We start from the raw sequence: 24,823 nt of genomic DNA, 5'->3' as shown, positions 1-24,823 counted from the left end.
TGTTGTGAAGAATCAACAACAAGTGAGACACAATCATGAAGTGGAACGACATTTATTGGATATTTCAAACTTTTTTAACAAATCAAAAACTGAAAAATTGGGCGTGCAAAATTATTCAGCCCCCTTAAGTTAATACTTTGTAGCGCCACCTTTTGCTGCGATTACAGCTGTAAGTCGCTTGGGGTATGTCTCTATCAGTTTTGCACATCGAGAGACTGAAATTTTTTCCCATTCCTCCTTGCAAAACAGCTCGAGCTCAGTGAGGTTGGATGGAGAGCATTTGTGAACAGCAGTTTTCAGTTCTTTCCACAGATTCTCGATTGGATTCAGGTCTGGACTTTGACTTGGCCATTCTAACACCTGGATATGTTTATTTTTGAACCATTCCATTGTAGATTTTGCTTTATGTTTTGGATCATTGTCTTGTTGGAAGACAAATCTCCGTCCCAGTCTCAGGTCTTTTGCAGACTCCATCAGGTTTTCTTCCAGAATGGTCCTGTATTTGGTTCCATCCATCTTCCCATCAATTTTAACCATCTTCCCTGTCCCTGCTTAAGAAAAGCAGGCCCAAACCATGATGCTGCCACCACCATGTTTGACAGTGGGGATGGTGTGTTCAGGGTGATGAGCTGTGTTGCTTTTACGCCAAACATAACGTTTTGCATTGTTGCCAAAAAGTTCAATTTTGGTTTCATCTGACCAGAGCACCTTCTTCCACATGTTTGGTGTGTCTCCCAGGTGGCTTGTGGCAAACTTTAACCGACACTTTTTATGGATATCTTTAAGAAATGGCTTTCTTCTTGCCACTCTTCCATAAAGGCCAGATTTGTGCAATATACGACTGATTGTTGTCCTATGGACAGAGTCTCCCACCTCAGCTGTAGATCTCTGCAGTTCATCCAGAGTGATCATGGGCCTCTTGGCTGCATCTCTGATCAGTCTTCTCCTTGTATGAGCTGAAAGTTTAGAGGGACGGCCAGGTCTTGGTAGATTTGCAGTGGTCTGATACTCCTTCCATTTCAATATTATCGCTTGCACAGTGCTCCTTGGGATGTTTAAAGCTTGGGAAATCTTTTTGTATCCAAATCCGGCTTTAAACTTCTTCACAACAGTATCTCGGACCTGCCTGGTGTGTTCCTTGTTCTTCATGATGCTCTCTGCGCTTTTAACGGACCTCTGAGACTATCACAGTGCAGGTGCATTTATACGGAGACTTGATTACACACAGGTGGATTGTATTTATCATCATTAGTCATTTAGGTCAACCTTGGATCATTCAGAGATCCTCACTGAACTTCTGGAGAGAGTTTGCTGCACTGAAAGTAAAGGGGCTGAATAATTTTGCACGCCCAATTTTTCAGTTTTTGATTTGTTAAAAAAGTTTGAAATATCCAATAAATGTCGTTCCACTTCATGATTGTGTCCCACTTGTTGTTGATTCTTCACAAAACAAATACAGTTTTATATCTTTATGTTTGAAGCCTGAAATGTGGCAAAAGGTCACAAAGTTCAAGGGGGCCGAATACTTTCGCAAGGCACTGTATGTGGCGATTATAATCGAAGAGAATTCTCTTGGTAGATAATGCGGTCGACATTTGATTGTGAGGAATTCTAAGTCAGGTGAACAGAAGGACTTGAGTTCCTGTATGTTGTTATGATCATACCACGTCTCGTTAATCATAAGGCATACCCCGCCGCTCTTCTTCTTACCAGAAACATGCTTGTTTCTCTCGGCGCAATGCGTGAAGATACCAGCTGGCTGTACCTACTCCGATAGCGTGTCTCGAGTGAGCCATGTTTCCGTGAAGCAAAGAACGTTACAGTCTCTTATGTCTCTCTGGAATGCTACCTTTGCTCGGATTTCATCTACCTTGTTGTCAAGAGACTGGACATGAGTAGTATGCTCGGGAGCGATGCGCGATGTGCCCGTCTCCGGAGTCTGACCAGAAGACCGCTTCGTCTGCCCCTTTTACGGCGTCGTTGTTTTGGTTCGCCGGCTGGGATCCGATCCATTGTCCTGGGTGGTGGGCAAAACAGAAGATCCGCTTCGGGAAAGTCATGTTCCTGGTCGTAATGTTGGTGAGTTGACGTTGCTCTTATATCCAATAGTTCCTCCCGACTGTATGTAATAAAACCTAAGATTACCTGTGGTACCAATGTAAGAAATAACACGTAAAAAAATAAATACTGTATAGTTTCCTAAGAACGCAAAGCGAGGCGGCCATCTCTGTCGGCGCCGGAAGTCTCTGTGCGTTGCTGTGAATTTGTTTTGGACTTGGGGGCTGTGAAGAGACCCCCTGTTGGAATGTCTTGTGGGGTATGTATGGGTGTTTGAGCTGAGTTATTTGATTGTGCAGACAATCTTGAATTTTCATCACAATACTATTTCTCATAAAAACTGGAAGAGAAGCAGTTAATCTCTCATCAACACAACCAGGATAGACTGGCATGCATGTTCATGATGTTTTTTAACAGATATCTCCCCAACAACCTTTTCAATATGACTTGAACATGATAATTGACCATCCAATGTTATACCTAAGAGTTTATCTTCCTCAACTTGCTCAATGGTCACACCATTTATGCACAACTCCAGTTGAGGTTTAGGTAATAAAGAATGCTTTGGACCAAATACAATGCCTTTAGTTTAAGACCAGTTTTTAATTAATCACCCATTATGATACTGACTGTAACTCTATTTAGAATTTCAGTGAACTCACTGGCTTTGGGTGCTGACATATAGAGTGTGGAATCATCCACATACATAGTCATTTTAGCATTATGTAAGACCAGTGGCAAATCATTCGTAAAAATAGAGAAGATTAACGGCCCAAGGCAACTGCCATGAGTGACACCACACTGTACATATCTAATGTTAGAGAAGATTTCATTGAAGAACACTCTTTGGTTTCTATTGGATAAATAACTCTCCAACCACGTGATGGCACGTGATGTAAAACCATTGCAAGTTAGTTTTTTAAATAAGAATTTATGATCAATAAGATTAAAGGGTGCACTCAAATCTGACAATACAGTTCCAACTATTATCTTATCATCCATTTATTATCACCAATGTATTTGGTCAAACACAATTCTTTCCATCAGTTAACTAGAATAGGCAGCAAACTGGTTGGGCGACTGTTAAAGCAAGTCATGGGTGCTTTACCATTTTTAGGTAGAGGAATTACTTTAGCTTCCTTCTACACCTGTGCACACATACACTCCTTAAGGCTTAGGTTAAAGATAGAGCAAATAGGTGTGGCAATACAGTCTGCTACCATTCTCAATAGTTTCCTATCAAAGTTGTCTATTCCTGGTGGCTTATCATTATTGATGGATAATAATAGTTTTTCCACCTCTCCCACACTAAGTTGACCAAATTGACCACCTCTTTTGGATAATTTCTTTGTAGCATACCCTTTTTCAATTCATCGTCAATCCAGGGTGCTCTTAATTAACAGTTTTCACAGTACATTTCTTAACAGGTGCATGCTTGTCAACAATTGTCATTCATTGTTTTACAAATACTTCCAGTGCTGCATCTGCATTCACTTCCTCACACACATCAGACGAACATACATTCTGTACATCTTCAACAAAAGAGTCCTGAGAAAACATTTTGTGTGATCTCTTATGAATTACTTCAGGACCAAACTTTGGCACTTAGGCTATTCTTGTTATTGCCACAATGTTATGTTCACTACAGCCAATGGGAACTAATATTTATTTAGAGCAAAGCTCTGCAGTATTTGTGAAGATATGATCAATACCAGTGGATGTCACAGATCCAAGACTACAGGTATGCCCTCTAATTGGTTGAGTGATAACCTGGGTGAAATTACAGACATTAATCACAGGTAAAAGCTTACTCTTGAGAGGACAGCTAGTTGCTAACCAGTCAATGTTCAGGTTACCCAGAAAACAGATCTCTCTATTAACATCACACACACACTATCAAGTATTGCACTCAAATTCTGACTGTTATCACTTGGTGGCCTTTAACAGCATCCCGAAGGAAGAGGCTTTAGATGAGGCAGGTGAACCTGCAACAACGACACTTCAACAACATTTGCCATGAGATCCTCATAAGCTTTACAGGAATATGGCTCTGAACATACACAGCAACATCTATGCTAGCTGCTTCACCAACCATCAGCTCTTCAGAATTTAGGGTTTGGTAGTATCCTGGGACAGATAGTACCGGTCCCGGCAAGTGATCCAAATTAAACAGGAAGGCTTTTCTTTTTTAAGGAAACACTTTTTCTGAAACTTTCAAAACAACAAACCCGAGCTCTCTCTCGTTCCGTGTTCAGCATGCGTCATGCTCTGATGACGTGTGACCAATAACAAAGAGAGTTCCAAACCTCTCTGCCAATAACAGCGAGTTTTCAGTTTTCCCCTCTCCACTCAGACCACTCCCAGTCAGTCCTAGCAAAATTCTAGCTTGAGGCATATTTTTTTCCTAAAAAGCTATTTTGCCAATATTAATGGAAATCTGTCACAGCAAGGTACTTCGTTGTTACCCAGAAATTATTTAATATTGATATAAAAATGGCTGCATTGGACCTTTCATTTTTCCAACCTCCAGAGGGAAGGCCAGAGGCTAAACCAAGACCAGTGTCACATAACTCACTCACCTGGAAAGGTCCAGTGGTCCTGAGATCCACCTGGGCTAGTTGCCAGCTGTCTCTCTGGTTGTTCCTCTTCCACCATACCCTGTCGGCGCTGCGGTCCTGGAGTATGTAGACGTGCAGGCCCATAGTTTCCGCTGAACCGGACATGTGGTACCAGAACTGCAGACACTGAAGACCGGGGTCAGAACACTCAGAGCTGAGGAGGCGAGCCGTGTCTTCGTTAGACACATTGCTGGCTTCGATGTACAAGTAGTGACCGACATCTTATAGGCAAGAGTAGATTAGATAAGATTAGACATAGGGTCACAGACGAAATTCCTTTAGAGAGCAGTAGGTTTTATTAGGGGTTCTATCTGGAGTTCATACAGCAATGGGACAGATTGTTTATGTAAGGATGTAGGTCTTGCAATACAGCCATTGAAGTTAATGGAGCAGAAAGAATAGTACAGGGTAAGTCCTTCAATGCAATTCTGACTTTCAGGTTTGCTGTTTGAGCATTAGAGTTTTTGCAACCATTCAGACAAGGCATTACGATGTCCATCATCGACACCAATGATCATATTTTGTTGTTCAGTTTGGGGTAAAAGTCCTAAGAACACCTACCTCCTTTAGTGTGGTCAGCTGATGGCCCAGTCATCGCAGTGGGGGTGGAGCCACTGTGCCTTGTCCAATCAAAAGAATCCGTCATCAGCTGGGTAAAACTGCAGAGGTCCTCCTCGAAAGTGCAATCGAAGTTGCAGACTGAGCAGGGAACATGGGAAACATTTGTAAAAGTCAACATGAGTCCAACATTTTAGCCCATTATTCTGAAGTACCTTAGATTTTGTATTTCCAAAAGAAAAGTAGTCTATAGATGTAATATACCTGGGTGTGGGACAAATGATCCTTCTTCAACTGGGGGAGGAACTGAAGGTCCACCAACAACACCTGTTGAGGAACCTGCCAGAGGAAGCAGAGGAATGGCATTGGTCATAAAGGGTAAATGTTTCCTCATCTGACATCCAGTGTTTAGATGTACAGGTAGCATGCGTCCCTGTGATAGTTACAACGTTCACCTGAACATGATCCATAATGGATGGAGATGTCGTCAAATGCCACGTCAGACTGAGGGTCAGAGCCTCGGATTCCCTCCATGATGATCTGAAACAGAGCCATTTTGTGTTGGGTGAAAATGTGCAATATCACAATCATTTCACACTATTTAACCCTCTCAAAAACCTCTGATATCTTCTCCTACCTGGAATGACCCATCGACATTGATATCCACTTTGGCAAGATACCATGTGGAGCCCTGGTTATTGGCTTTGGACCACAGTTTCCTGTGTTTGTTGTGCTCGTCAAGCTGGTAGACATTGAGAATCATGGCCTTGGCCTGTCCGTACATGTGGTACCAGAAGCGCAGGCAGTATTTTGTCGGCCCTTTTTGGCACTTAGGGCTTATCATACGGGCAGAGTCTCCGTAGTACACACCATTGCCCTCAATGTACATGTAGGAGCCACCTGATCAACAAACATACACATACACTCTTTAACGTCACGACTCCCAGCACATTAGCTCTGAAATGGCTAGCCTCTATGATGTCTATGGTGTCCACTATGTAGATAGGTAATTTATATATCACTGTCTGTACAAGACAATGGGCTACAACCATGTATTGTCTCGTTCATTGAAATCTCAGAAACAGTGGATGACGCGCATTTGGTAATTTCAGATTTTTTTGGGGGGGGGCACAACCATGTGACCTCGTAACCTCTCACCTCCTGTGGTATGGTCCTGGGTTGGCCCTGTGAGGTCAGACGGGGTTGGGCCTCTCTGTCTTCTCCAATCAAAACTGTCCTGAACAATTTGCTCCCACCCACACTCGCTGTTGTCAAAGTTGCAGTCTAGAGGACAAACTGTAGGATGCCATAGAAAACTCAGTCACCAAATGAATCAGCTGGTATCAAAGAAATGGAAATGCTGCCATTGGAAAAGCATGTGGTCAACGTTCTTACATATTTTGTCAGGTGTAGTAACTGGTGGTTTTGTGGGAGGGCCAGGTAGGCTATCTGCAATTATAAGACAGACAGCAGGGTTTTTCACAGGAACACATTAGACAAGCCTCAGGTGGATGGTAGGAAGGGGAAAGTAAGAGAAGGAGGGAGGAGGGGAGGAAAAAGAGGGCAGGAATAAGGGATGCAAGAGTGGAAGGAAAAGATGAATGGAGGAAGGAATGAAGGATCCAAGTTGAAGACTACAGAAACAACCAAAGTGTTTGATGATGGATGGGGTGAGCCAACCACCCTACAATCATAGTACTGTGTTCAGCAGCAGCATCATCATCATTACGAGAACAACCATACCATATCACACTCACCACAGGCGGTGTCATTAAACCAGGGGGGCAAGGAAACACTGGCCACCTGACAGGCGGTCACGTAGGACTTCAGGGAGTAGCATGTCACATGCATGTCCCCGCCGGAAGCACAGTGGTCAGACATACAGCTGTCTATGTAGGATGTGGGGTGGACAAATGGGTGGCAGGGCTTGAAAGTGTCACGCAGCAGCTTGGAACACTCCTGGTAGCCCTGGTTGTCCAAATGGGAGTCACATGGTTGGGGGGCAGGTGGGGAAGCAACACATCTAGAGAAGAGGGGAACGGAGAGGAGATCAATGGTGTTATGTATTGGATTTATTGATATATTCAAAGATTAGGGTTGAGGATACAATGACAGTTCTGCATTTTTCAGTTAATGGCTGGATACACTCATCCACTACAAACATAACAGTAACATAATGTACCGTACAGTATGTTACCGTTATGGTTCAAAACATCCAACCCACTCACCGATCGTCCTCCGGACTCTTCACTCTCCAGCTGTTGGCGAACGTGACCTCATTGGTCTCGGGTTTGGTGCCGTTTGGGGTCAGGAAGTCATCCCCCTGGTCGTTGGAGTAGGTACCACAGAGGCCGCACATCTCACCCTTGTAGCGCTCGTCCAGCTGCAGGAAGAGCCTGTGATGATCGTCCAGCAGCATCTGGAGGCCAAAGGTCGTCTCCATGACAGTGTACTGCTTCTTCTTGTACAGCTTCACCTCGCCGTATGAGCCGTTTACTGCAATAGGAAGACTCTGCCAAACATGGTTCACCTGCAGTGGAGAGTAGGGAAGGGTAGGGCAGAGTAAGGTAGAGTGGAGCCAAGTAAAATAGATGAAAGTAGAACTGAACTAAATTAAATATAATTTTTGTGTGGAATAGAGTATGTCTCCACTGTCTCATTGGACAAATTGTAGAAACTAAAGTACACTGAACAGTTGCAAATACAAATCGAAACATATAAGGGATAGACATAGTTAGATTCTCTAATTCTCTACATAGTTCCTTTGAACTGTTGTACCAAAGCAATACAGGGAAGTGGGGAGGGGGTTTATAGGAGTGCAAGGTCAAGTGGGTCAGCAATGCATGCTAATGTCACAAGTAAATAATAGGTAGGATCTACCGCACACCCAGAGCTGATTATTGAAGGTTCTGAAGGCAAAAGGCAAAACTGGCAAAGTAGGAAAAAGTCTCTGCACAAGTAAAGAAAGATTATTTCAAAATGTCGTAGTTTTCATTCTTACAGTAACGCTGTAGTTATCTATCTTCAAATGCAGACCCTTGGTCTCCAGAACCACAGCGGCCAGCTTAGCACTGCTCTCGCTCCCCGGGTTCCAGTTCTGGCCCGTCACTGAGAACTGGATGGGTGTGTGTCCGCCGCACGTCTTGGCCAGGGTGTAGCTGCAGCCCCCCTGGAAGGTGTATGCCTTGCCATCAAAGGTGATGTAGTGGGGGTCTCCGTAGATGCGGCAGATGGCCGGGCTGGAGGGGAAGCAACCCTTGACCCCCTCTTTGACCTTGCACACCTCGTCGTCCGCGCAGGAGGAAGCAGAACACTGGAGTCCGCCCCCGCCCATACACTGGCACACGCGATCACATTCACCGTCCATGAACGTCGCTCCTTTCTGGAAAAGGGTGAAGAAAAGAGATGTGTATGTGTTTTTCTTAATGTCTGTCTGTGTTGATATTTTGCTATCAACCTAAATCTATTCCTTACCTCATAGTGCACTCCATTCATCCAGCAGCCACAGTCCTCTGCAGAGACACACCTCCCCCCACTGAGCTTGAAGCCGGGGTTGCACTCACACCTTTCCTCACAGCTTCCACACGCCCCTTGGGTGTCCATGACGGAGCAGGCCTCAGGGCAGCCCTCGGCACAGGCGTTGTAATGGCTGTTCGCTCCACACTCCAGGGCTTGGGCGGGAAAGAAAGGACAGAGAATTTAGTCAAATGTCTGGAAGGCTATCACCATCATCAAGTTGTTTCCAACTTCAATAGTTAATTACAGCAGGAAGGTTAGTAATCAAAATAGGAAACCATAAAACAACTTACGACACATAGTCGAGTTCCTCCAGGCAGGTACAGGCCCCCCGGCCTTGAGGCACATATCAGCATAGGACTGCAGGGCCTCACACAGCACCTCGAGGCCACCACCTGCTCCACACATCCCCGCCACACAGCTCCGGAAGTAGCTCTCGGCTCCCAGGACAGACTGGCATTCTGCGAAGGGCCCGTGCCTGGAGACCAGGGACCCACAGTAGGGCTCGCTAGCGTACTCTGCCTCCTCCATAGGGGGACACTCATTGGGGACAACGGTTGACTGACAGGCCTTCTGGCTCTGCCAGCTCTGGCCGAACGTGGCAGCGGTTGAAGCCTCAGAACCGTCAGCCGTGTGGTAATCATCGTCTCTCAGGTGGTTGAAGTTCCCGCACATGCCGCAGACTTTACCGGAATACGAGGCGGGGATGGTGATATGGACGGCACAGGAGTCATCATAGGATACAAAAAGGTTGAAGTTAGTCTCCAGAACGACGGAAGCCGCATTGCCTCGGATGTTGATGGTGCCACCGTTGAGGCTCAGGGGGAGTTTCTTCCAAATGCCGTTGACCTGAAAACAGGATAAAGATTGATTTACTTGAAAGACTGGTCTTTCTTTGCCGTTCTTACTGTAGCATGCAGTAAACATTTGCTGGATCAATGTGTTCGATACTTTGGAATAGGGGACAAAATACTAACCCTCTTATGTCCCATATAACTTTCAAAAATCTGATAAGGTTTCATATTCTTGTACATCATTGTATAACCAACTCTGAACTTTGTTGTACTGTAGTAAATACTTTTTCAGTTTATCAGTTCATGGCAGATACAGTATATGAACTTTTAGACCCAGTGAGTAACTAAGTTCAGCACTATTATGCAGTGAATTTACAATGACTCAATTACAAATAGCACATTTTCCTGGGTCTAGATACATTACCTAACATCAATGTGGTCAGTTGGAATGTGAAAGGCCTAAATCATATGTGAAAGTGAGTAGAACCAATAAACCATTATAACCCAGGAGCACAGTCAGTGTAGTCAGCTCAGCTATCCCCATTGAGATCGTGTCTGTGCCTCAACCTAGGTTGGGCAAAACTAAACATGGCAGTGTTCGCCTTAGCAATCTCACTAGGATAAAGACCTCCTCCATTCCTGTCATTATTGAAAGAGATCATGATACCTCACATCTCGAAATAGGGCTACTTAATGTTAGATCCCTTACTTCAAAGGCAATTATAGTCAATGAACTGATCATAATCTTGATGTGATTGGCCTGACTGAAACATGGCTTAAGCCTGATGAATTTACTGTGTTAAAGGAGGCCTCACCTCCTGGCTACACTAGTGACCAAAGGTGGAGGTGTTGCTAACATATACGATAGCTAATTTCAATTTACAAAAAAAAATTACGTTTTCGTCTTTTGTGCTTCTAGTCATGAAATCTATGCAGCCTACTCAATCACTTTTTTATAGCTACTGTATACATGCCTCCTGGGCCATATACAGCGTTCCTCATTGAGTTCCCTGAATTCCTATCGGACCTTGTAGTCATAGCAGAAAATATTCTAATCTTTGGTGACTTTAATATTCACATGGAAAAGTCCACAGACCCACTCCAAAAGGCTTTCGGAGCCATCTTCGACTCAGTGGGTTTTGTCCAACATGTCTCTGGACCTAATCACTGTCACAGTCATACTCTGGACCTAGTTTTGTCCCATGGTATAAATGTTGTGGATCTTAATGTTTTTCCTCATAATCCTGGACTATCGGACCACCATTTTATTACGTTTGCAATTGCAACAAATAATCTGCTCAGACCTCAACCAAGGAACATCAAAAGTCGTGCTATAAATTCACAGACAACACAAAGATTCCTTGATGTCCTTCCAGACTCCCTCTGTCTACCCAAGGACGCCAGAGGACAAAAATCAGTTAACCACCTAACTGAACTCAATTTAACCTTGCGCAATACCCTAAATGCAGTTGCACCCCTAAAAACTAAAAACATTTCTCATAAGAAACTAGCTCCCTGGTATACAGAAAATACCCGAGCTCTGAAGCAAGCTTCCAGAAAATTGGAACGGAAATGGCGCCACACCAAACTGGAAGGCTTCCGACTAGCTTGGAAAGACAGTACCATGCAGTACCGAAGAGCCCTTACTGCTGCTCGATCATCCTATTTTTCCAACTTAATTGAGGAAAATAAGAACAATCCGAAATTCCTTTTTGATACTGTCGCAAAGCTAACTAAAAAGCAGCATGGCTTTCACTTCAGCAGTAATACATTCATGAACTTCTTTGAGGAAAAGATCATGATTATTAGAAAGCAAATTACAGACTCCTCTTTAAATCTGCGTATTCCTTCAAAGCTCAGTTGTCCTGAGTCAGCATAACTCTACCAGGACCTAGGATCAAGAGAGACACTCATGTGTTTTAGTACTATATCTCTTGACACAATGCTGAAAATAATCATGGCCTCTAAACCTTCAAGCTGCACACTGGACCCTATTCCAACTAAACTACTGAAAGAGCTGCTTCCTGTGCTTGGCCCTCCTATATTGAACATAATAAATGGCTCTCTATCCACCGGATGTGTACCAAACTCACTAAAAGTGGCAGTAATAAAGCCTCTCTTGAAAAAGCCAACCCTTGACCCAGAAAATATAAAAAACTATCGGCCTATATCGAATCTTCCATTCCTCTCAAAAAATTTAGAAAAGGCTGTTGCGCAGCAACTCACTGCCTTCCGTATACAATCAATGTATACGAAATGCTTCAGTCTGGTTTTAGACCCCATCATAGCCCTAAGACTGCACTTGTGAAGGTGGTAAATGACCTTTTAATGGCATCCGACCGAGGCTCTGCATCTGTCTTCGTGCTCCTAGACCTTAGTGCTGCTTTTGATACCATCGATCACCACATTCTTTTGGAGAGATTGGAAACCCAAATTGGTCTACACGGACAACTTCTGGCCTGGTTTTGATCTTATCTGTCGGAAAGATATCAGTTTGTCTCTGTGAATGGTTTGTCCTCTGACAAATCAACTGTAAATTTCGGTGTTTCTCAAGGTTCCGTTTTAGGACCACTATTGTTTTCACTATATATTTTACCTCTTGGGGATGTCATTCGAAAACATAATGTTAACTTTCACTGCTATGCGGATGACACACAGCTGTACATTTCAATGAAACATGGTGAAGCCCCAAAATTGCCCTCGCTAGAAGCATGTGTTTCAGACATAAGGAAGTGGATGGCTGCAAACTTTCTACTTTTAAACTCGGACAAAACAGAGATGCTTGTTCTTGGTCCCAAGAAACAAAGAGATCTTCTGTTGAAGCTGACAGTTAATCTTAATGGTTGTACAGTCGTCTCAAATAAAACTGTGAAGGACCTCGGCGTTACTCTGGACCCTGATCTCTCTTTTGAAGAACATATCAAGACTGTCTCAAGGACAGCTTTTTTCCATCTCCGTAACATTGCAAAAATCAGAAACTTTCTGTCCAAAAATGATGCAAAAAAATGTATCCATGCTTTTGTCACTTCTAGGTTAGACTACTGCAATGCTCTACCTTCCCGGCTACCCGGATAAGCACTAAATAAACTTCAGTTAGTGCTAAATACGGCTGCTAGAATCCTGACTCAAACCAAAAAATGTGATCATATTTTCCAGTGCTAGCCTCCCTTTATTGGCTTCCTGTCAAGGCAAGGGCTGATTTCAAGGTTTTACTGCTAACCTACAAAGCATTACATGGGCTTGGTCCTACCTATCTCTCTGATTTGGTCCTGCCGTACATACCTACACGTACGCTACGGTCACAAGACGCAGGCCTCCTAATTGTCCCTAGAATTTCTAAGCAAACAGCTAGAGGCAGGGCTTTCTCCTATAGAGCTCCATTTTTATGGAATGGTCTGCCTACCCATGTGAGAGACACAAACTCGGTCTCAACCTTTAAGTCTTTACTGAAGACGCATCTCTTCAGTGGGTCATATGATTGAGTGTAGTCTGGCCCAAGAGTGTGAAGGTGAACGGAAAGGCTCTGGAGCAACGAACCGCCCTTGTTGTCTCTGCCTGGCCGGTTCCCCTCTTTCCACCGGGATTCTCTGCCTCTAACCCTATTACAGGGGCTGAGTCACTGGCTTACTAGGGCTCTTTCATACCGTCCCTAGGAGGGATGCTTCACTTAAGTGGGTTGAGTCACTGATGTGATCTTCCTGTCTGGGTTGGCGCCCCCCCTTGGGTTGTGCCGTGGCAGAGATCTTTGTGGGCTATACTCGGCCTTGTCTCAGGATGTTAAGTCGGTGGTTGAAGATATCCCTCTAGTGGTGTGGGGGCTGTGCTTTGGCAAAGTGGGTGGGGTTATATATTTCCTGTTTGGCCCTGTCTCAGCCTCCAGGATTTATGCTGCAGTAGTTTATGTGTCGGGGGGCTAGGGTCAGTTTGTTATATCTGGAGTACTTCTCCTGTCCTATCCGGTGTCCTGTGTGAATTTAAGTATGCTCTCTCTAATTCTCTCTCTCTCTTTCTTTCTCTCTCTCGGAGGACCTGAGCCCTAGGACCATGCCTCAGGACTACCTGACATGATGACTCCTTGCTGTCCCCAGTCCACCTGGCTGTGCTGCTGCTCCAGTTTCAACTGTTCTGCCTGTGATTATTATTATTTGACCATGCTGGTCATTTATGAACATTTGAACATCTTGGCCATGTTCTGTTATAATCTCCACCCGGCACAGCCAGAAGAGGACTGGACACCCCACATAACCTGGTTCCTCTCTAGGTTTCTTCCTAGGTTTTGGCCTTTCTAGGGAGTTTTTCCTAGCCACCGTGCTTCTACACCTGCATTGCTTGCTGTTTGGGGTTTTAGGCTGGGTTTCTGTACAGCACTTTGAGATATCAGCTGATGTACGAAAGGCTATATAAATACATTTGATTTGACTTGATTTGCTATAGTGAATAAACTTTATAATAATAACCTGTTGTACTCACCATGACCCGGTGGTTCTGTCTCTTGTGCAGGGAGACCCTGAGGTTCTCCACCTCCACATTGACCTGCAGAACAGGAGATACAGAGGAGTTCCCTCGTTGCTCGTTCTTCACCTCCACACTGAAGTGGGACAGGGGGGTCTCAGAGGACGAGCACAGCCGGGCCAGGACGTAGGTACAGGGGACAACGAAGCGGAAGTTGGCCCAGTCAAAGGTGCTGTAGTGGAAGTTGCTGTGGACAGTGCAGGTCCCTGCGAGAGAGCGAGAGTGAGAACAAGAGAGAGAATAGTCAATTAAAGTAGTCGTTTAAAAAAAAAACTATTCTGTGTTTAGGTCTTTAATAAAGGTGAGTTTTTGTTCAAAGTTAATGTAGCAATTGGGGGTGTGATGACACTGCACTTAATAAAAACCAGACAAAGGTGTAGCCTATAAGTCAGACTGATGAATAGGTTGCTAGTTCTTCTGACAAATCCCACTTCTCCTTCAGCAATCATTGTGTTGTTTGAGAATTTAAAAAACCCATAACAATGCTTAGCATTATTTGTATTTGATACTGTTTCATACCTGCATCTCTCATTGTAACTGATGATCTGTCACCCTCAACACTGAAAGAAGACATTCGGATCAAATCAAAACAGTGGGAGAGAAATTGATATCAAAGTAAAACACTTTATTGTTAGGCTACACATCGACATATCGACATTGTAATCTCTATGTCATGGTGCATCCGACAACAAGTTGCAAACTAAAGTTCAGCATTTTTAGTATTTATACTAATGTTGACATGATAATAGTTAAGACAGTAAATCATTTAATTGAAAGAGTAAGACACAGCCATAGAGAGAGAGAGTAACTAAGAGTACGTTAGATGCTAATCAATAGACCAACAGTATGACAGTGAGACTCACCTTCCGTAAGTCCCGTCCTGTAGCAGAGAGAGGAGGGCTGCTGTAGCCAGCAACCCAATGTAGGTGCCTCCTAGCATGGGTGTTCTTCTAGTTGTGTTCCCTTATGGAGGCTAAGATAAAATACTCTTTACACTCACTATATAGAGAGAGTGGGGAGTACTGGAGTCACTCTGATTCTGACTAGGGAGGGGAAAGAGTGCAGACTTTTATAAGGGTCCTGGTGGCCCAGAGCAGTGGGCAGGGAAAGGGGGAGGGGCAAACAGGAAAGGGAGGGGTCAAGTGTATGGTGTCAAAAAGACATTGAGTTGACAACATTGATTAAGACATAGTTACTGTAAAGGGTGTCAGAACCCAGTAACAAGATTAGTGTTTTAATTAAAGATAGCTGATAATCAAACAAAGCAGTTTTATTATGAGGAAACCAGACTGTTTTTCACTTCTTAGGAGCTAGCTAGACCCATCTAAGAATCATAAGGCAAAGGAACAGACAATGCATGTACTCTATTGAACTTGGTATCACTGCATAACACTTCCTCCTTGGTTAAAAAGTTATTCTGTTATTCAGTGACAACACAGGGTAGAAATCGGGTGAATCCAGGATCTGGGAGTGAATTTCCGGCAGTAAAATTGAGCTTTACTTTTTAGTCTTTAGCAGACGCTCTCATCCAGAGTGATAAACAGGAGAAATTAGGATGAAGAGCCTTGCTCAAGGCGATAGACTTTCACCTAGTAGACTTGGGATTCAAACAAGCAACTTTTCGGTTACCGGCCCAATGCTCTTAAACGCTAAGCTACCTGCCGCCTGGGTTTAGATACATTACCTAACATCAATGTGATCAGTTGGAATGTAAAAGGCCTAAATCATATGTGAAGGTGATTATTATAAACTATTATAACCCATTGTATGGTGAATAAACTTTATAATAACAAGCTATATTGTACTCACTATGACCCGGTGGTTCTCACTATTACCTGGTGGTTCTGTCGCTTGTGTAGGGAGACCCTGATGTTCTCCACCTCCACGTTGGCCTGCAGAACAGCAGACATGGAGGAGTTCCCTCGCAGCTTGTTCTTCACATCCACACTGAAGTAGGACAGGGGGTCTCAGAGGGCGAGCACATCCGGGCCAGGATGTAGGTACAGGGAAAGTTTGCCCAGACAAAGGTGCTGTTGTGGTAGTCGCTGTGGACAGTGCAGGTCCCTGAGAGATAGAGAGAGAGAAAGAGAGAGAGAGAGAGAGAGAGAGAGAGTAAAATAGTCAGATACATTTTTGAGAAACCTATTCTGTGTTTTGACTTTCAATGACAAGCAAGTTTGGTAGTTTTGTTTGAAATGAGAACTTTCCCTTTTCCTCTACAATCAATATTAATCTGGTTTCTGGGTAATTTAAATCAATAATTGCAAAAGAATATCATGCAGAACATAGAACCACCTTTCGTAGCACATCGGTCATAGAAATTAATAGTTATTTACTCAATGGTTACTACCACCAGCATCATGGAGTTAATGTATTGAAAATGAAGGTACATACCTACATTCATTAGGCCCTAATCTATTTCACTGGTCACAGACACCTTAAAAAAGGTAGGGGACTGGATCAGAAAACCAGTCAGTATCTGGTGTGACCACCATTTGCCTCATGCAGTGCAACACATCTCCTTCGCATAGAGTTGATACGGCTGTGGATGACATGTCTGGTGAGTATGTAGGCCATGGAAGAACATGGATATTTTCAGCTTCCAGGAATTGTGTACAGATCTTTGCGACATGGGGCCATGCATTATCATGCTGAAACATGAGGTGATGGCTCCGGATGAATGGCACAACAATGGGCCTCAGGATCTCTTCGCGGTATCTCCTGGCATTCAAATTGCCATCGATTAATAGGCAATTGTGTTCGTTGTCCGTAGCTTATACCTGCCCATGCCATAACCTCACCGCCACCATGGGGCACTTTGTTCACGACGTTGACATCAGCAGACCACTCACACACACACAACTCCATACACGCCATCTGCCATCTGCCCGGTACAGTTGAAACTGGGATTCACCCGTGTAGAGCACACTTCTACAGCGTGCCAGTGGCCATCGAATGTGAGCATTGGCTCACAGAAGTTGGTTACGATGGCGAAGTGCAGTCAAGTCAAGATCCTGGGTAGGACAACAAGAACGGAGATGGGCTTCCCTGAGACAGTTTCTGGCAGCAGAAATTCTTTGGTTGTGCAAACACACAGTTTCATCAGCTGTCCGGTGGATGGTCTCAGACAATCCCGCAGGTGAAGAAGCCCGATGTGGAGGTCCTGGCCTGTCGTGGTTACACGTGGTTTGCAGTTTTGTGGCTGTTTGGACGAACTGCCAAATTATTGTCCCCAGCACAAGGTGCACCTGTGTAATGATCATGCTGTTTAATCATCTTTTTGATATGCCACACCTGTCAGGTGGATGGATTATCTTGGCAAAGGACAAATGCTTACTAACAGAGATGTAAACCAATTTGTGCACAAAAGTTGAGAGAAATAACCATTTTGTGTATATGGAAAAGTCACTATTATGACTGATGGCGTTAAATTGGATAATCTGTAATCCAGGGGCTACTGCTATTTTAATGACTTTAAATCATTTTGACCATTATGATAGCATTGTACCACCAGTAGCAGTAGTAACACCAATGACACGTTTCAGGTCAATTAAGATTTTATGAAATGGAGGCCCCAAATGCTCAAATATAAGGTCAATCCTTTAAAAATGTTTTACTAAAGTGATTTGATGAATCATTTTGCCCACACTGCCATTTCCCTTTATTTAAACTGACTAACACCAAGTGACACTGTGGATTTAGACACACCAATGAAATCCTCAAATTTATGACATACTAGCTAATAATCTTCTTTAATGTAGAACCCTTCCCAGATAACAGTTTGCCACCGGACAGAATGCTCAAGGTCGTTGTATATCTTTGTAATCATTAATTTTCTAGGTGGTAACACCAATCACATAATACTGAGGTACACACATTATATTAGTAAATCTTTAATATTGGACTATACAATATATGAAATACTTTTGCTCACTGTCAAGCTTAAAACAAGTATCAAAATAATTGATAGATATCTCTGAATCCCCAAAACATGTCACTACACCTCTAAACACTACAGTGGGACAAGCCAATTTGCTCGCCCCAAGTAGCTTCTACAATGTATACGACTAGATGTGTTGCTGTGTAAGACTTCTGCATGTTTTCTGATTAAATTACACTGCATTTCAAGAATGACCCTTGTGCATTCACCAAAGTAAAGTCAAGTAAGAGTAAGTAAAGTAACCTCAAGGAGGGATAATATTATGTGAGAGCGTTCATGGCATGCACTAAAATGCTCCTCATCACATTAGTGCATGTAAGCAAATATTATTTCGCACACACTGAATGGTGTGTGAGCAATGATGCCACACTAATCTATTGATTTATGTATTCTTATCTATTTAAAGAGGGTGGCACTGCCCTTTAAAATCATGCCGACCTGCTATTAGACAGATTACAATGTACCTGTTACAAACGTAAGGGAAGCAGAATAACCTTACAACGATCCAACAGTTATAAACAATTATAGAAATTGTAATTATAGAAATATGTCATATGAAATCCATAATGGCACTAGTATCTGATTGATAATACGTTCCCATATACATGTAATAATGGATTATCAATAAAACCCTGTTGACGATATGCCCACAGCAGAAACAGGTCAGGTTGAAAAGTTGAAAGCAATAAAAGCAGGTTACTGTTGGAAATCATGAATTTTATGTGGACAAAATTACAGTAAACAATGTAACATTATGGTCACATTATGTCTCATTACATTTCTAGATATATTTATATATTTTGCTCACATGTAGGTCCATATGAATATTCAATGCACAATGAACAGTCTTACCAAGTGTTTGCACCTGTCATACTACAAAAGCCTACTTAGTGTAATTTTTAATCATTTTTTTTATTCTCCCTTTGAAAATAACCTGTACAAACACTCCATCATGCTGAACCATAACGTCTTTAAGTCTACTCCATGTGTCAACAATGACAGCCTCTTCAGATGGCTCATTCCAATGGAACACTGCTGGCACCCAAAACCTTACGGCAGAAGGCAAGTGCAATCTATAATGTCCTCTTGAGACGTTTACAAGCAGGATTGTGTAAATTCTGGCCTGATACTTTCTAGCTTCAACCAGGCTCCGATGCCGTGCCTGCTAAAGCATACCGCTGAGTATACAAAACATTTCAATGACATAGACTGACCAGGGGAATCCAGGGGAAAGCTATGATCCCTTATTGATGTCCCCTTAAATACACTTCAATCAGTGTAGATAAAAGGGGAGTAGACTGGTTAAAGAGGTACTTTTAAGCCTTGAAAAAATTGAGACATGGATTGTGTATGTGTGCCATTCAGAGGGTGAATGGGCAAGACAACACATTTAAGTGCTTTTGAACAGGGTATGGTAGTAGCTGCCAGGAGCTCTGGTTTGTGTCAAGAACTGCAATGCTGCTGGGTATTCACACTCAAAAGTTTACCCGTGTGTATTAATAATGGTCCACCACCCAAAAGACTTCCAGTCAACTTGACACAACTGTGGGAAGCATCAGAGTCAACATGGGCCAGCATCCCTGTGGAACCCTTTTGACATCTTGTAGAATCCATGCCCCAACGAATTGAGGCTGTTCTGAGGGCAAAGTGGGGGTGCAACTCAATATTAGGAAGATATTCTTAAATATTTGGTATACTCAGTGTATTTACAGTGTGTCAAACAGATAGCACCACACCATAAGTATAAGCAGAGGAGAGATAAGACAGACAGATGAGGTGTTAGGTGATTGTCTCATCTAGTCACTATGATACATTCTCAGATCCCTGTCCTGTATGTCAATACACAGAGACGTTCCTAAACAAATATTGACAGGATTCTTAAAATTGCCCCATTGATAGCATGTCTTTGTTGGTGTCTCAGAAGTGATAAGAGACTAGCTCGACTGTACAGTATAAGAATTAGTCAAGCTCCTCCATAGATTTGATTATCTAAAATCCAACCATGTCGAAAGGACGATTCTTTCTCTCAGACTTCTCCCTATAAATAAAATGAATATCAGGTACAGTAACTGTCTTGTTGAAGTGACCAACACGATTTCTAAACAGATTGATCAGCTATTATTTACATATCATAGGAGTGTCCTCCCTGGGAAAATATCAGAAGACTTTCCTGCATCTTTGTGAGGCTTGGCAATAGTTTGTACCCTACTGGTTGCTATTGCATGCCAAAACATCGTTGGTTGTAAAGTACAGTACCATGTTAAAATAGTTAAGCAAGAGAACATGATACTTTAAATCTAGAACATTCTCTTTTAACTGGGTTCAACTTGCATGAGAACTATTGGTCATTGGTGTTAATTACCAAACCACAATTTAGGCCTGGATTCAATCAGATCAAGAGTTAACCCGCATTGGCTGACATCCGCATAGCGGATTGGAGGTATTCAAGGTGTAACTGCATCAAAACATCCAAGGGGCTCCATTAGTGGTTCCCCCTAAAACACTTTAGGGCGTAAGGAAGGTGTCAAGATGGTTCGGAGGGAGTACATCCCTAGCTTGGGTATGAACTGACTAATAGGTGAGTTGATGAGCGGATGAAAAACTTTAGGGCGTAAGGAAGGTGTCAAGATGGTTCGGAGGGAGTACATCCCTAGCTTGGGTATGAACTGACTAATAGGTGAGTTGATGAGCGGATGAAAAACTTTAGGGCGTAAGGAAGGTGTCAAGATGGTTCGGAGGGAGTACATCCCTAGCTTGGGTATGAACTGACTGATAGGTGAGTTGATGAGCGGATGAAAAACTGAAAGCGCAAACCACTACATTTAACCACGAAAAGATGACTGGGAAGATGGTTGAATACAAACAGTGCAGTTATGCACTCCGTAAGGCAATCAAACAGGCAAAAGTATAGAATTAGAACTATCTTCAATGTAATGACTCGGGATGTCGGTTGTAGGATGAAAGCTTCTTTTTAGTAATGATATTTGTTCACATTACATTTGACCACATTAGATTCTATTAAACAATAAAAGAAAGTTGCTAGCGAAAGCCAGGATAATCACTTGTCCCTTGTACATAACTGGCGCGTTCTCGTTTTGCTTACTTCCTGTCGCAAGGCATTCGTGTTCTTGCAGTCAATAGCATAATCCAATACTAACCATTACAATAGAAATATGCACGTAGTTCTCTCAATCTCCCTCACATGAATTCTAATACAATTACTCTTACATATGTAAATAACTGTAAAATTAAATATCTTTAGATACAGCTCAATGAATGAACTGTAAACATTAACTCTGTTACCCATTAAAGTTACAACATCCTCCAACCATGTTCATCTAAATCTCCAAGCAGTAAATCAGCAGAATAGGTCTTCTCAACAAAGTCCTTGAGGTAGTACAAACTGAACATGACCTAACTAGGCCATCTCGGCCTGGAAACAGTTCCTCAATCTTCCCTAGTTTCCAGGCTGGTCTGGGTGTGCTATCTTCTCCAATGAGTGCAACATCACCCACATTCAGTGGGGTGGGCTGTGTTGTGTCACAGCGGTGTGCTGACAATAGATCCAGAAAGTAGTCTCTTTGCAAGCTGTTCCAGAAGCTGGTCACAAGTCTCTGCCTGTATTTCCATCTTCGTGTCATTTCCTCCTTGTTGAGCGTTGGGTGCTGAGTGAGCTTAGTCTTTTACCCACCAGGAAGTGTGCTGCTGTCAGGGGTTGTGGTTCATCCACTTCATTGCGCAAGAAGGTCAGAAGCCTAGAATTTAGGATAGCTTCAACTTCTGTCAGGACTGTGCACATCTCTTCAAAGTTGAGCAAATCTTTCCCAAAAACCTTTCTCAGGCATGTTTTAACTGACCTGATGAGTCTTTACCAGAATCCACCCCACCAGGCTGCTCGCTCAGCGATGAACCTCCAGGTTGGGGCTATTTGATTGCCTTCCACAGCTCTTCAAAGTCCTGATCAGCTCTATTTGAACGTTTTTACATTGTCCAAATAGATTACCATGCATAATCCTCTCCTTGAGGTTAATATTTTCAGAGCTAACAGGAATGCCTCGGTTGACTGTTCTGAGACCAGTTCCAAATGCACTGCTCTGGTTACAGCACAAGTGAATTGCGCAACGTATGACTCCTTCACAGAACTATTTTCTTTCACGTAGAGCAGTCCTGCAAAATCCCCACCTTTGACTTTGAACGGTGGGGATTCAGTTATTCTGTCTTTTAGTAAAGGTGCAGTGATCTGCTTTCTGGCTCTTGCCTTGAATCTCTTGCAGACTGTAGATCTTGCCGCTGTGCTCTTGACAAGCTGCCTAGCATGCAAGATCCAGGAGCCAGTGTCTCTTACTCCAGAATACATAATCTTCTCATGATGATACTGTATCAGCATTTCTGAGTATCTGTGCTTGCGGAGCAGAACCCATGGGTGCTGCTCTCTGAATGTGAAGTTGGACTGTTGCAGTCTTCCTTCCACACTGAGTAGTTCTTGAGTTCTCTATTCACCTCTTCTGGAACCTTGTTGTCATCAGTCTCCTCCGACTGATTGGGTGATGTCAGAATGCTGGGTCCGTTCCACCGTAGATGGCTCTGTGTCAAGTTTCGAACAGTTTGTACTCTTGTAGGGCGGTTGGCTAGATTTGTTTTCCCTTCATTATGTGACCATGACTCTGGATTGGTCAGGGATTGGATCTCTGTCAATCTGTTTGCGACAAACTGTTTCAATTTCTGAGCTGAGCTGCATACGTCTGTTCACATTTTGATCTGTTTTTGTTCCATTTTCAGTGTGGTCAGTAGGCTGTTTGCTAGTGTAGTTCCAATCACAGCTCCCATGAGCTCCAGGCGTGGCAGCGTCATTTTCTTGAGTGGGGCTGCACTGGACTTGGATGCGACTAGACTTGTTGTTGTTTACCCACCTTGTGATTCACCTTGCAGGTAAGCTACTGCATCATAAACCCTTTCACTTGCGTCACAGAACATGTGTAGTTTCAGTTTGTGGCTGTTCTGTGGCTGCATGTCTGTTCTGTACCACCTTGGTATGGCGAGCTGGTGTAACTGGGTTACCACTGTTGCCATTCTCGAGTCAGATCAGGTGGCAACTCTTCGTCCCAGCTGAGTCCCCTCTCCCACATGTCCTGGAACATGCACATGATCCTGATGGTGAAGGAGTCAGGAAGCCCAGAGGGTCGAAGATGCGTGCAGATAACTGCAGAACACTTCTCTTTGTGTTTTCCTTTTGCCTTAGAATGCTCAGTAGCGGCCTGAGGTCAAACACAAAGTCATCTGTTCCCGGTCTCCACACTAAACTTAAAACTTTCCGCACGACACCTTGTGTTTCTAGCGCCAATGGGTGGTTAGTTGTCGTACTCTCCTCCCATTTTGTTTTCAGTTCAGGAGAGTTGGTCATCCACTTGCAGAGGTCCATGGCTGCAGTAGACACCATTCACTTTGCAGTTGTTTGTCACAGGGTAAGCTTCTTCAACATTGCGTGAACTTGCAATGAAGTTATCTACATAGAGTGACTCTCTCACTGTCTCTACAACTTCTGGTTGTTCCCTTTCATATTGTTTCAGGTGCTTCCTGATTGTAGCTGCGATGCAAGACTAGACTTGGGGAAGCTCCAAATACCACTCTGTTCATCCTCAGCACGAGCAGCTCCTCTTCATTTTCTCCCCTTCGAGGGCCTGTGAGCCACAAGAATCTCATAGTGTCATGTCTCTGTCTCTCTGCTAGGGATAACTGCAGGAAAGCCTTCTTGATGTCTACCATGAATGTGATCTCATGTAGTCTGAACTTTATCAGAACGCTGACAAGATGCCGATTCAGGTTGGGTCCTGTGAGTAGACAGTCATTGAGCGTTGAACAGTCATCTTCATCATACACCACTTCAGTTTTGTCGTCACCTTGACCTCTCGGAGTACTGCATAGTTAGGTAAGTAGTATTTCACGTCGTCTGCGCATGATGCTTTGTCCTTGGACACATCCTCTGCCATATCCTGTTGTAATTAGTCCTCTATTACTTCATTGTATCTGCTGTACAATGTCACATCCTTCTTCAGTCTGTTCTTCAGACCTTCAAACCGTCTCTTGGCGATTCTATAGTTGTCCGATTCTATAGTTCTGACATTTCTTGTTTCCATGGCAACTCCACATGGTATCGTCCACCTTTGAAGGTTGTTGTTCTCTCTAACCTCTGTAGAGCCTCGTCTTCCTCTGGGTTCAGTGTTTTCTCGCTTATGATACCCAGAGACTCCCATAATGCATGCAGTTGTTTGGAGACTAGTGTGTCTTCATCAAGTGGGAAGAACATGCATATTGACTCGGCGACACTTGACATGTACACTGATCCCTGCACCGACCATCCAAAGGGTGCTCTCTAAAGCAACCGGCGTCTCTGTCATAGCTGTGCCCCATTGTGGTGTTTCAATTGCCTCTAATTAAATTCTCTGCTGTTTGTCCCAGACATTCTCCAAGATTACTTTCACTGTGTTGTGATGTTACTGGAGAAAAGGAACCAAACGTGTGAAGAGTGAGTCCCTCTTGTCTGATTACTGGTAGTTTCAGGCCCTTCATAAGGTTTTCATGTATGAAGCTTCTCTGACTTCCTCTATCTACAAACTTTACAGATTTTTGCTATGCGTTTCTGTCCTAAACAAACAAAGCATCTTCCCATTTTCATTAGTTTCTCTTTGCGTGTAGCAATATTTTGGTCAGGGCAGCTTTCTGATTTGTGGTCTGCACTATCACAGAATAGACCGTTTTGTTCCTTCTGGCTGGCTGTGTGCAGTGCCGCAGCAGATGGCATGTTGGGTATATTTGTTTTCATTTCATTG

The 24,823-nt window shown here is 43.4% G+C and overlaps 1 protein-coding gene across 1 annotated transcript in view; it reads right to left on the bottom strand.

Annotated features, from left to right (window-relative positions):
• Nucleotides 1-15,101, bottom strand: part of LOC139386495 (zonadhesin-like) — a 29,102-nt gene extending 14,001 nt beyond the window's left edge. The window contains exons 1-15 of the mRNA XM_071132063.1: nt 14,920-15,101; nt 14,576-14,616; nt 14,015-14,262; nt 9,044-9,599; nt 8,709-8,905; nt 8,236-8,616; nt 7,463-7,764; nt 6,992-7,257; nt 6,630-6,683; nt 6,393-6,530; nt 5,872-6,134; nt 5,690-5,774; nt 5,499-5,573; nt 5,238-5,375; nt 4,638-4,897 (exon numbers count right to left, since the gene is read on the bottom strand). Of these exons, the coding sequence (XP_070988164.1) occupies nt 4,638-4,897; nt 5,238-5,375; nt 5,499-5,573; nt 5,690-5,774; nt 5,872-6,134; nt 6,393-6,530; nt 6,630-6,683; nt 6,992-7,257; nt 7,463-7,764; nt 8,236-8,616; nt 8,709-8,905; nt 9,044-9,599; nt 14,015-14,262; nt 14,576-14,616; nt 14,920-14,996 (3,081 nt within the window). The 5' untranslated portion in view covers nt 14,997-15,101. The remainder of the gene's footprint in view (nt 1-4,637; nt 4,898-5,237; nt 5,376-5,498; nt 5,574-5,689; nt 5,775-5,871; nt 6,135-6,392; nt 6,531-6,629; nt 6,684-6,991; nt 7,258-7,462; nt 7,765-8,235; nt 8,617-8,708; nt 8,906-9,043; nt 9,600-14,014; nt 14,263-14,575; nt 14,617-14,919) is intronic.
• Nucleotides 15,102-24,823: the final 9,722 nt, after the last annotated feature.

Source organism: Oncorhynchus clarkii, chromosome 28 (assembly GCF_045791955.1).
Source record: "Oncorhynchus clarkii lewisi isolate Uvic-CL-2024 chromosome 28, UVic_Ocla_1.0, whole genome shotgun sequence".
Classification (NCBI taxonomy): domain Eukaryota; kingdom Metazoa; phylum Chordata; class Actinopteri; order Salmoniformes; family Salmonidae; genus Oncorhynchus; species Oncorhynchus clarkii.
Note: the sequence above shows the minus strand (reverse complement) of the source record. Positions and strands in the feature narration are given on the sequence as shown.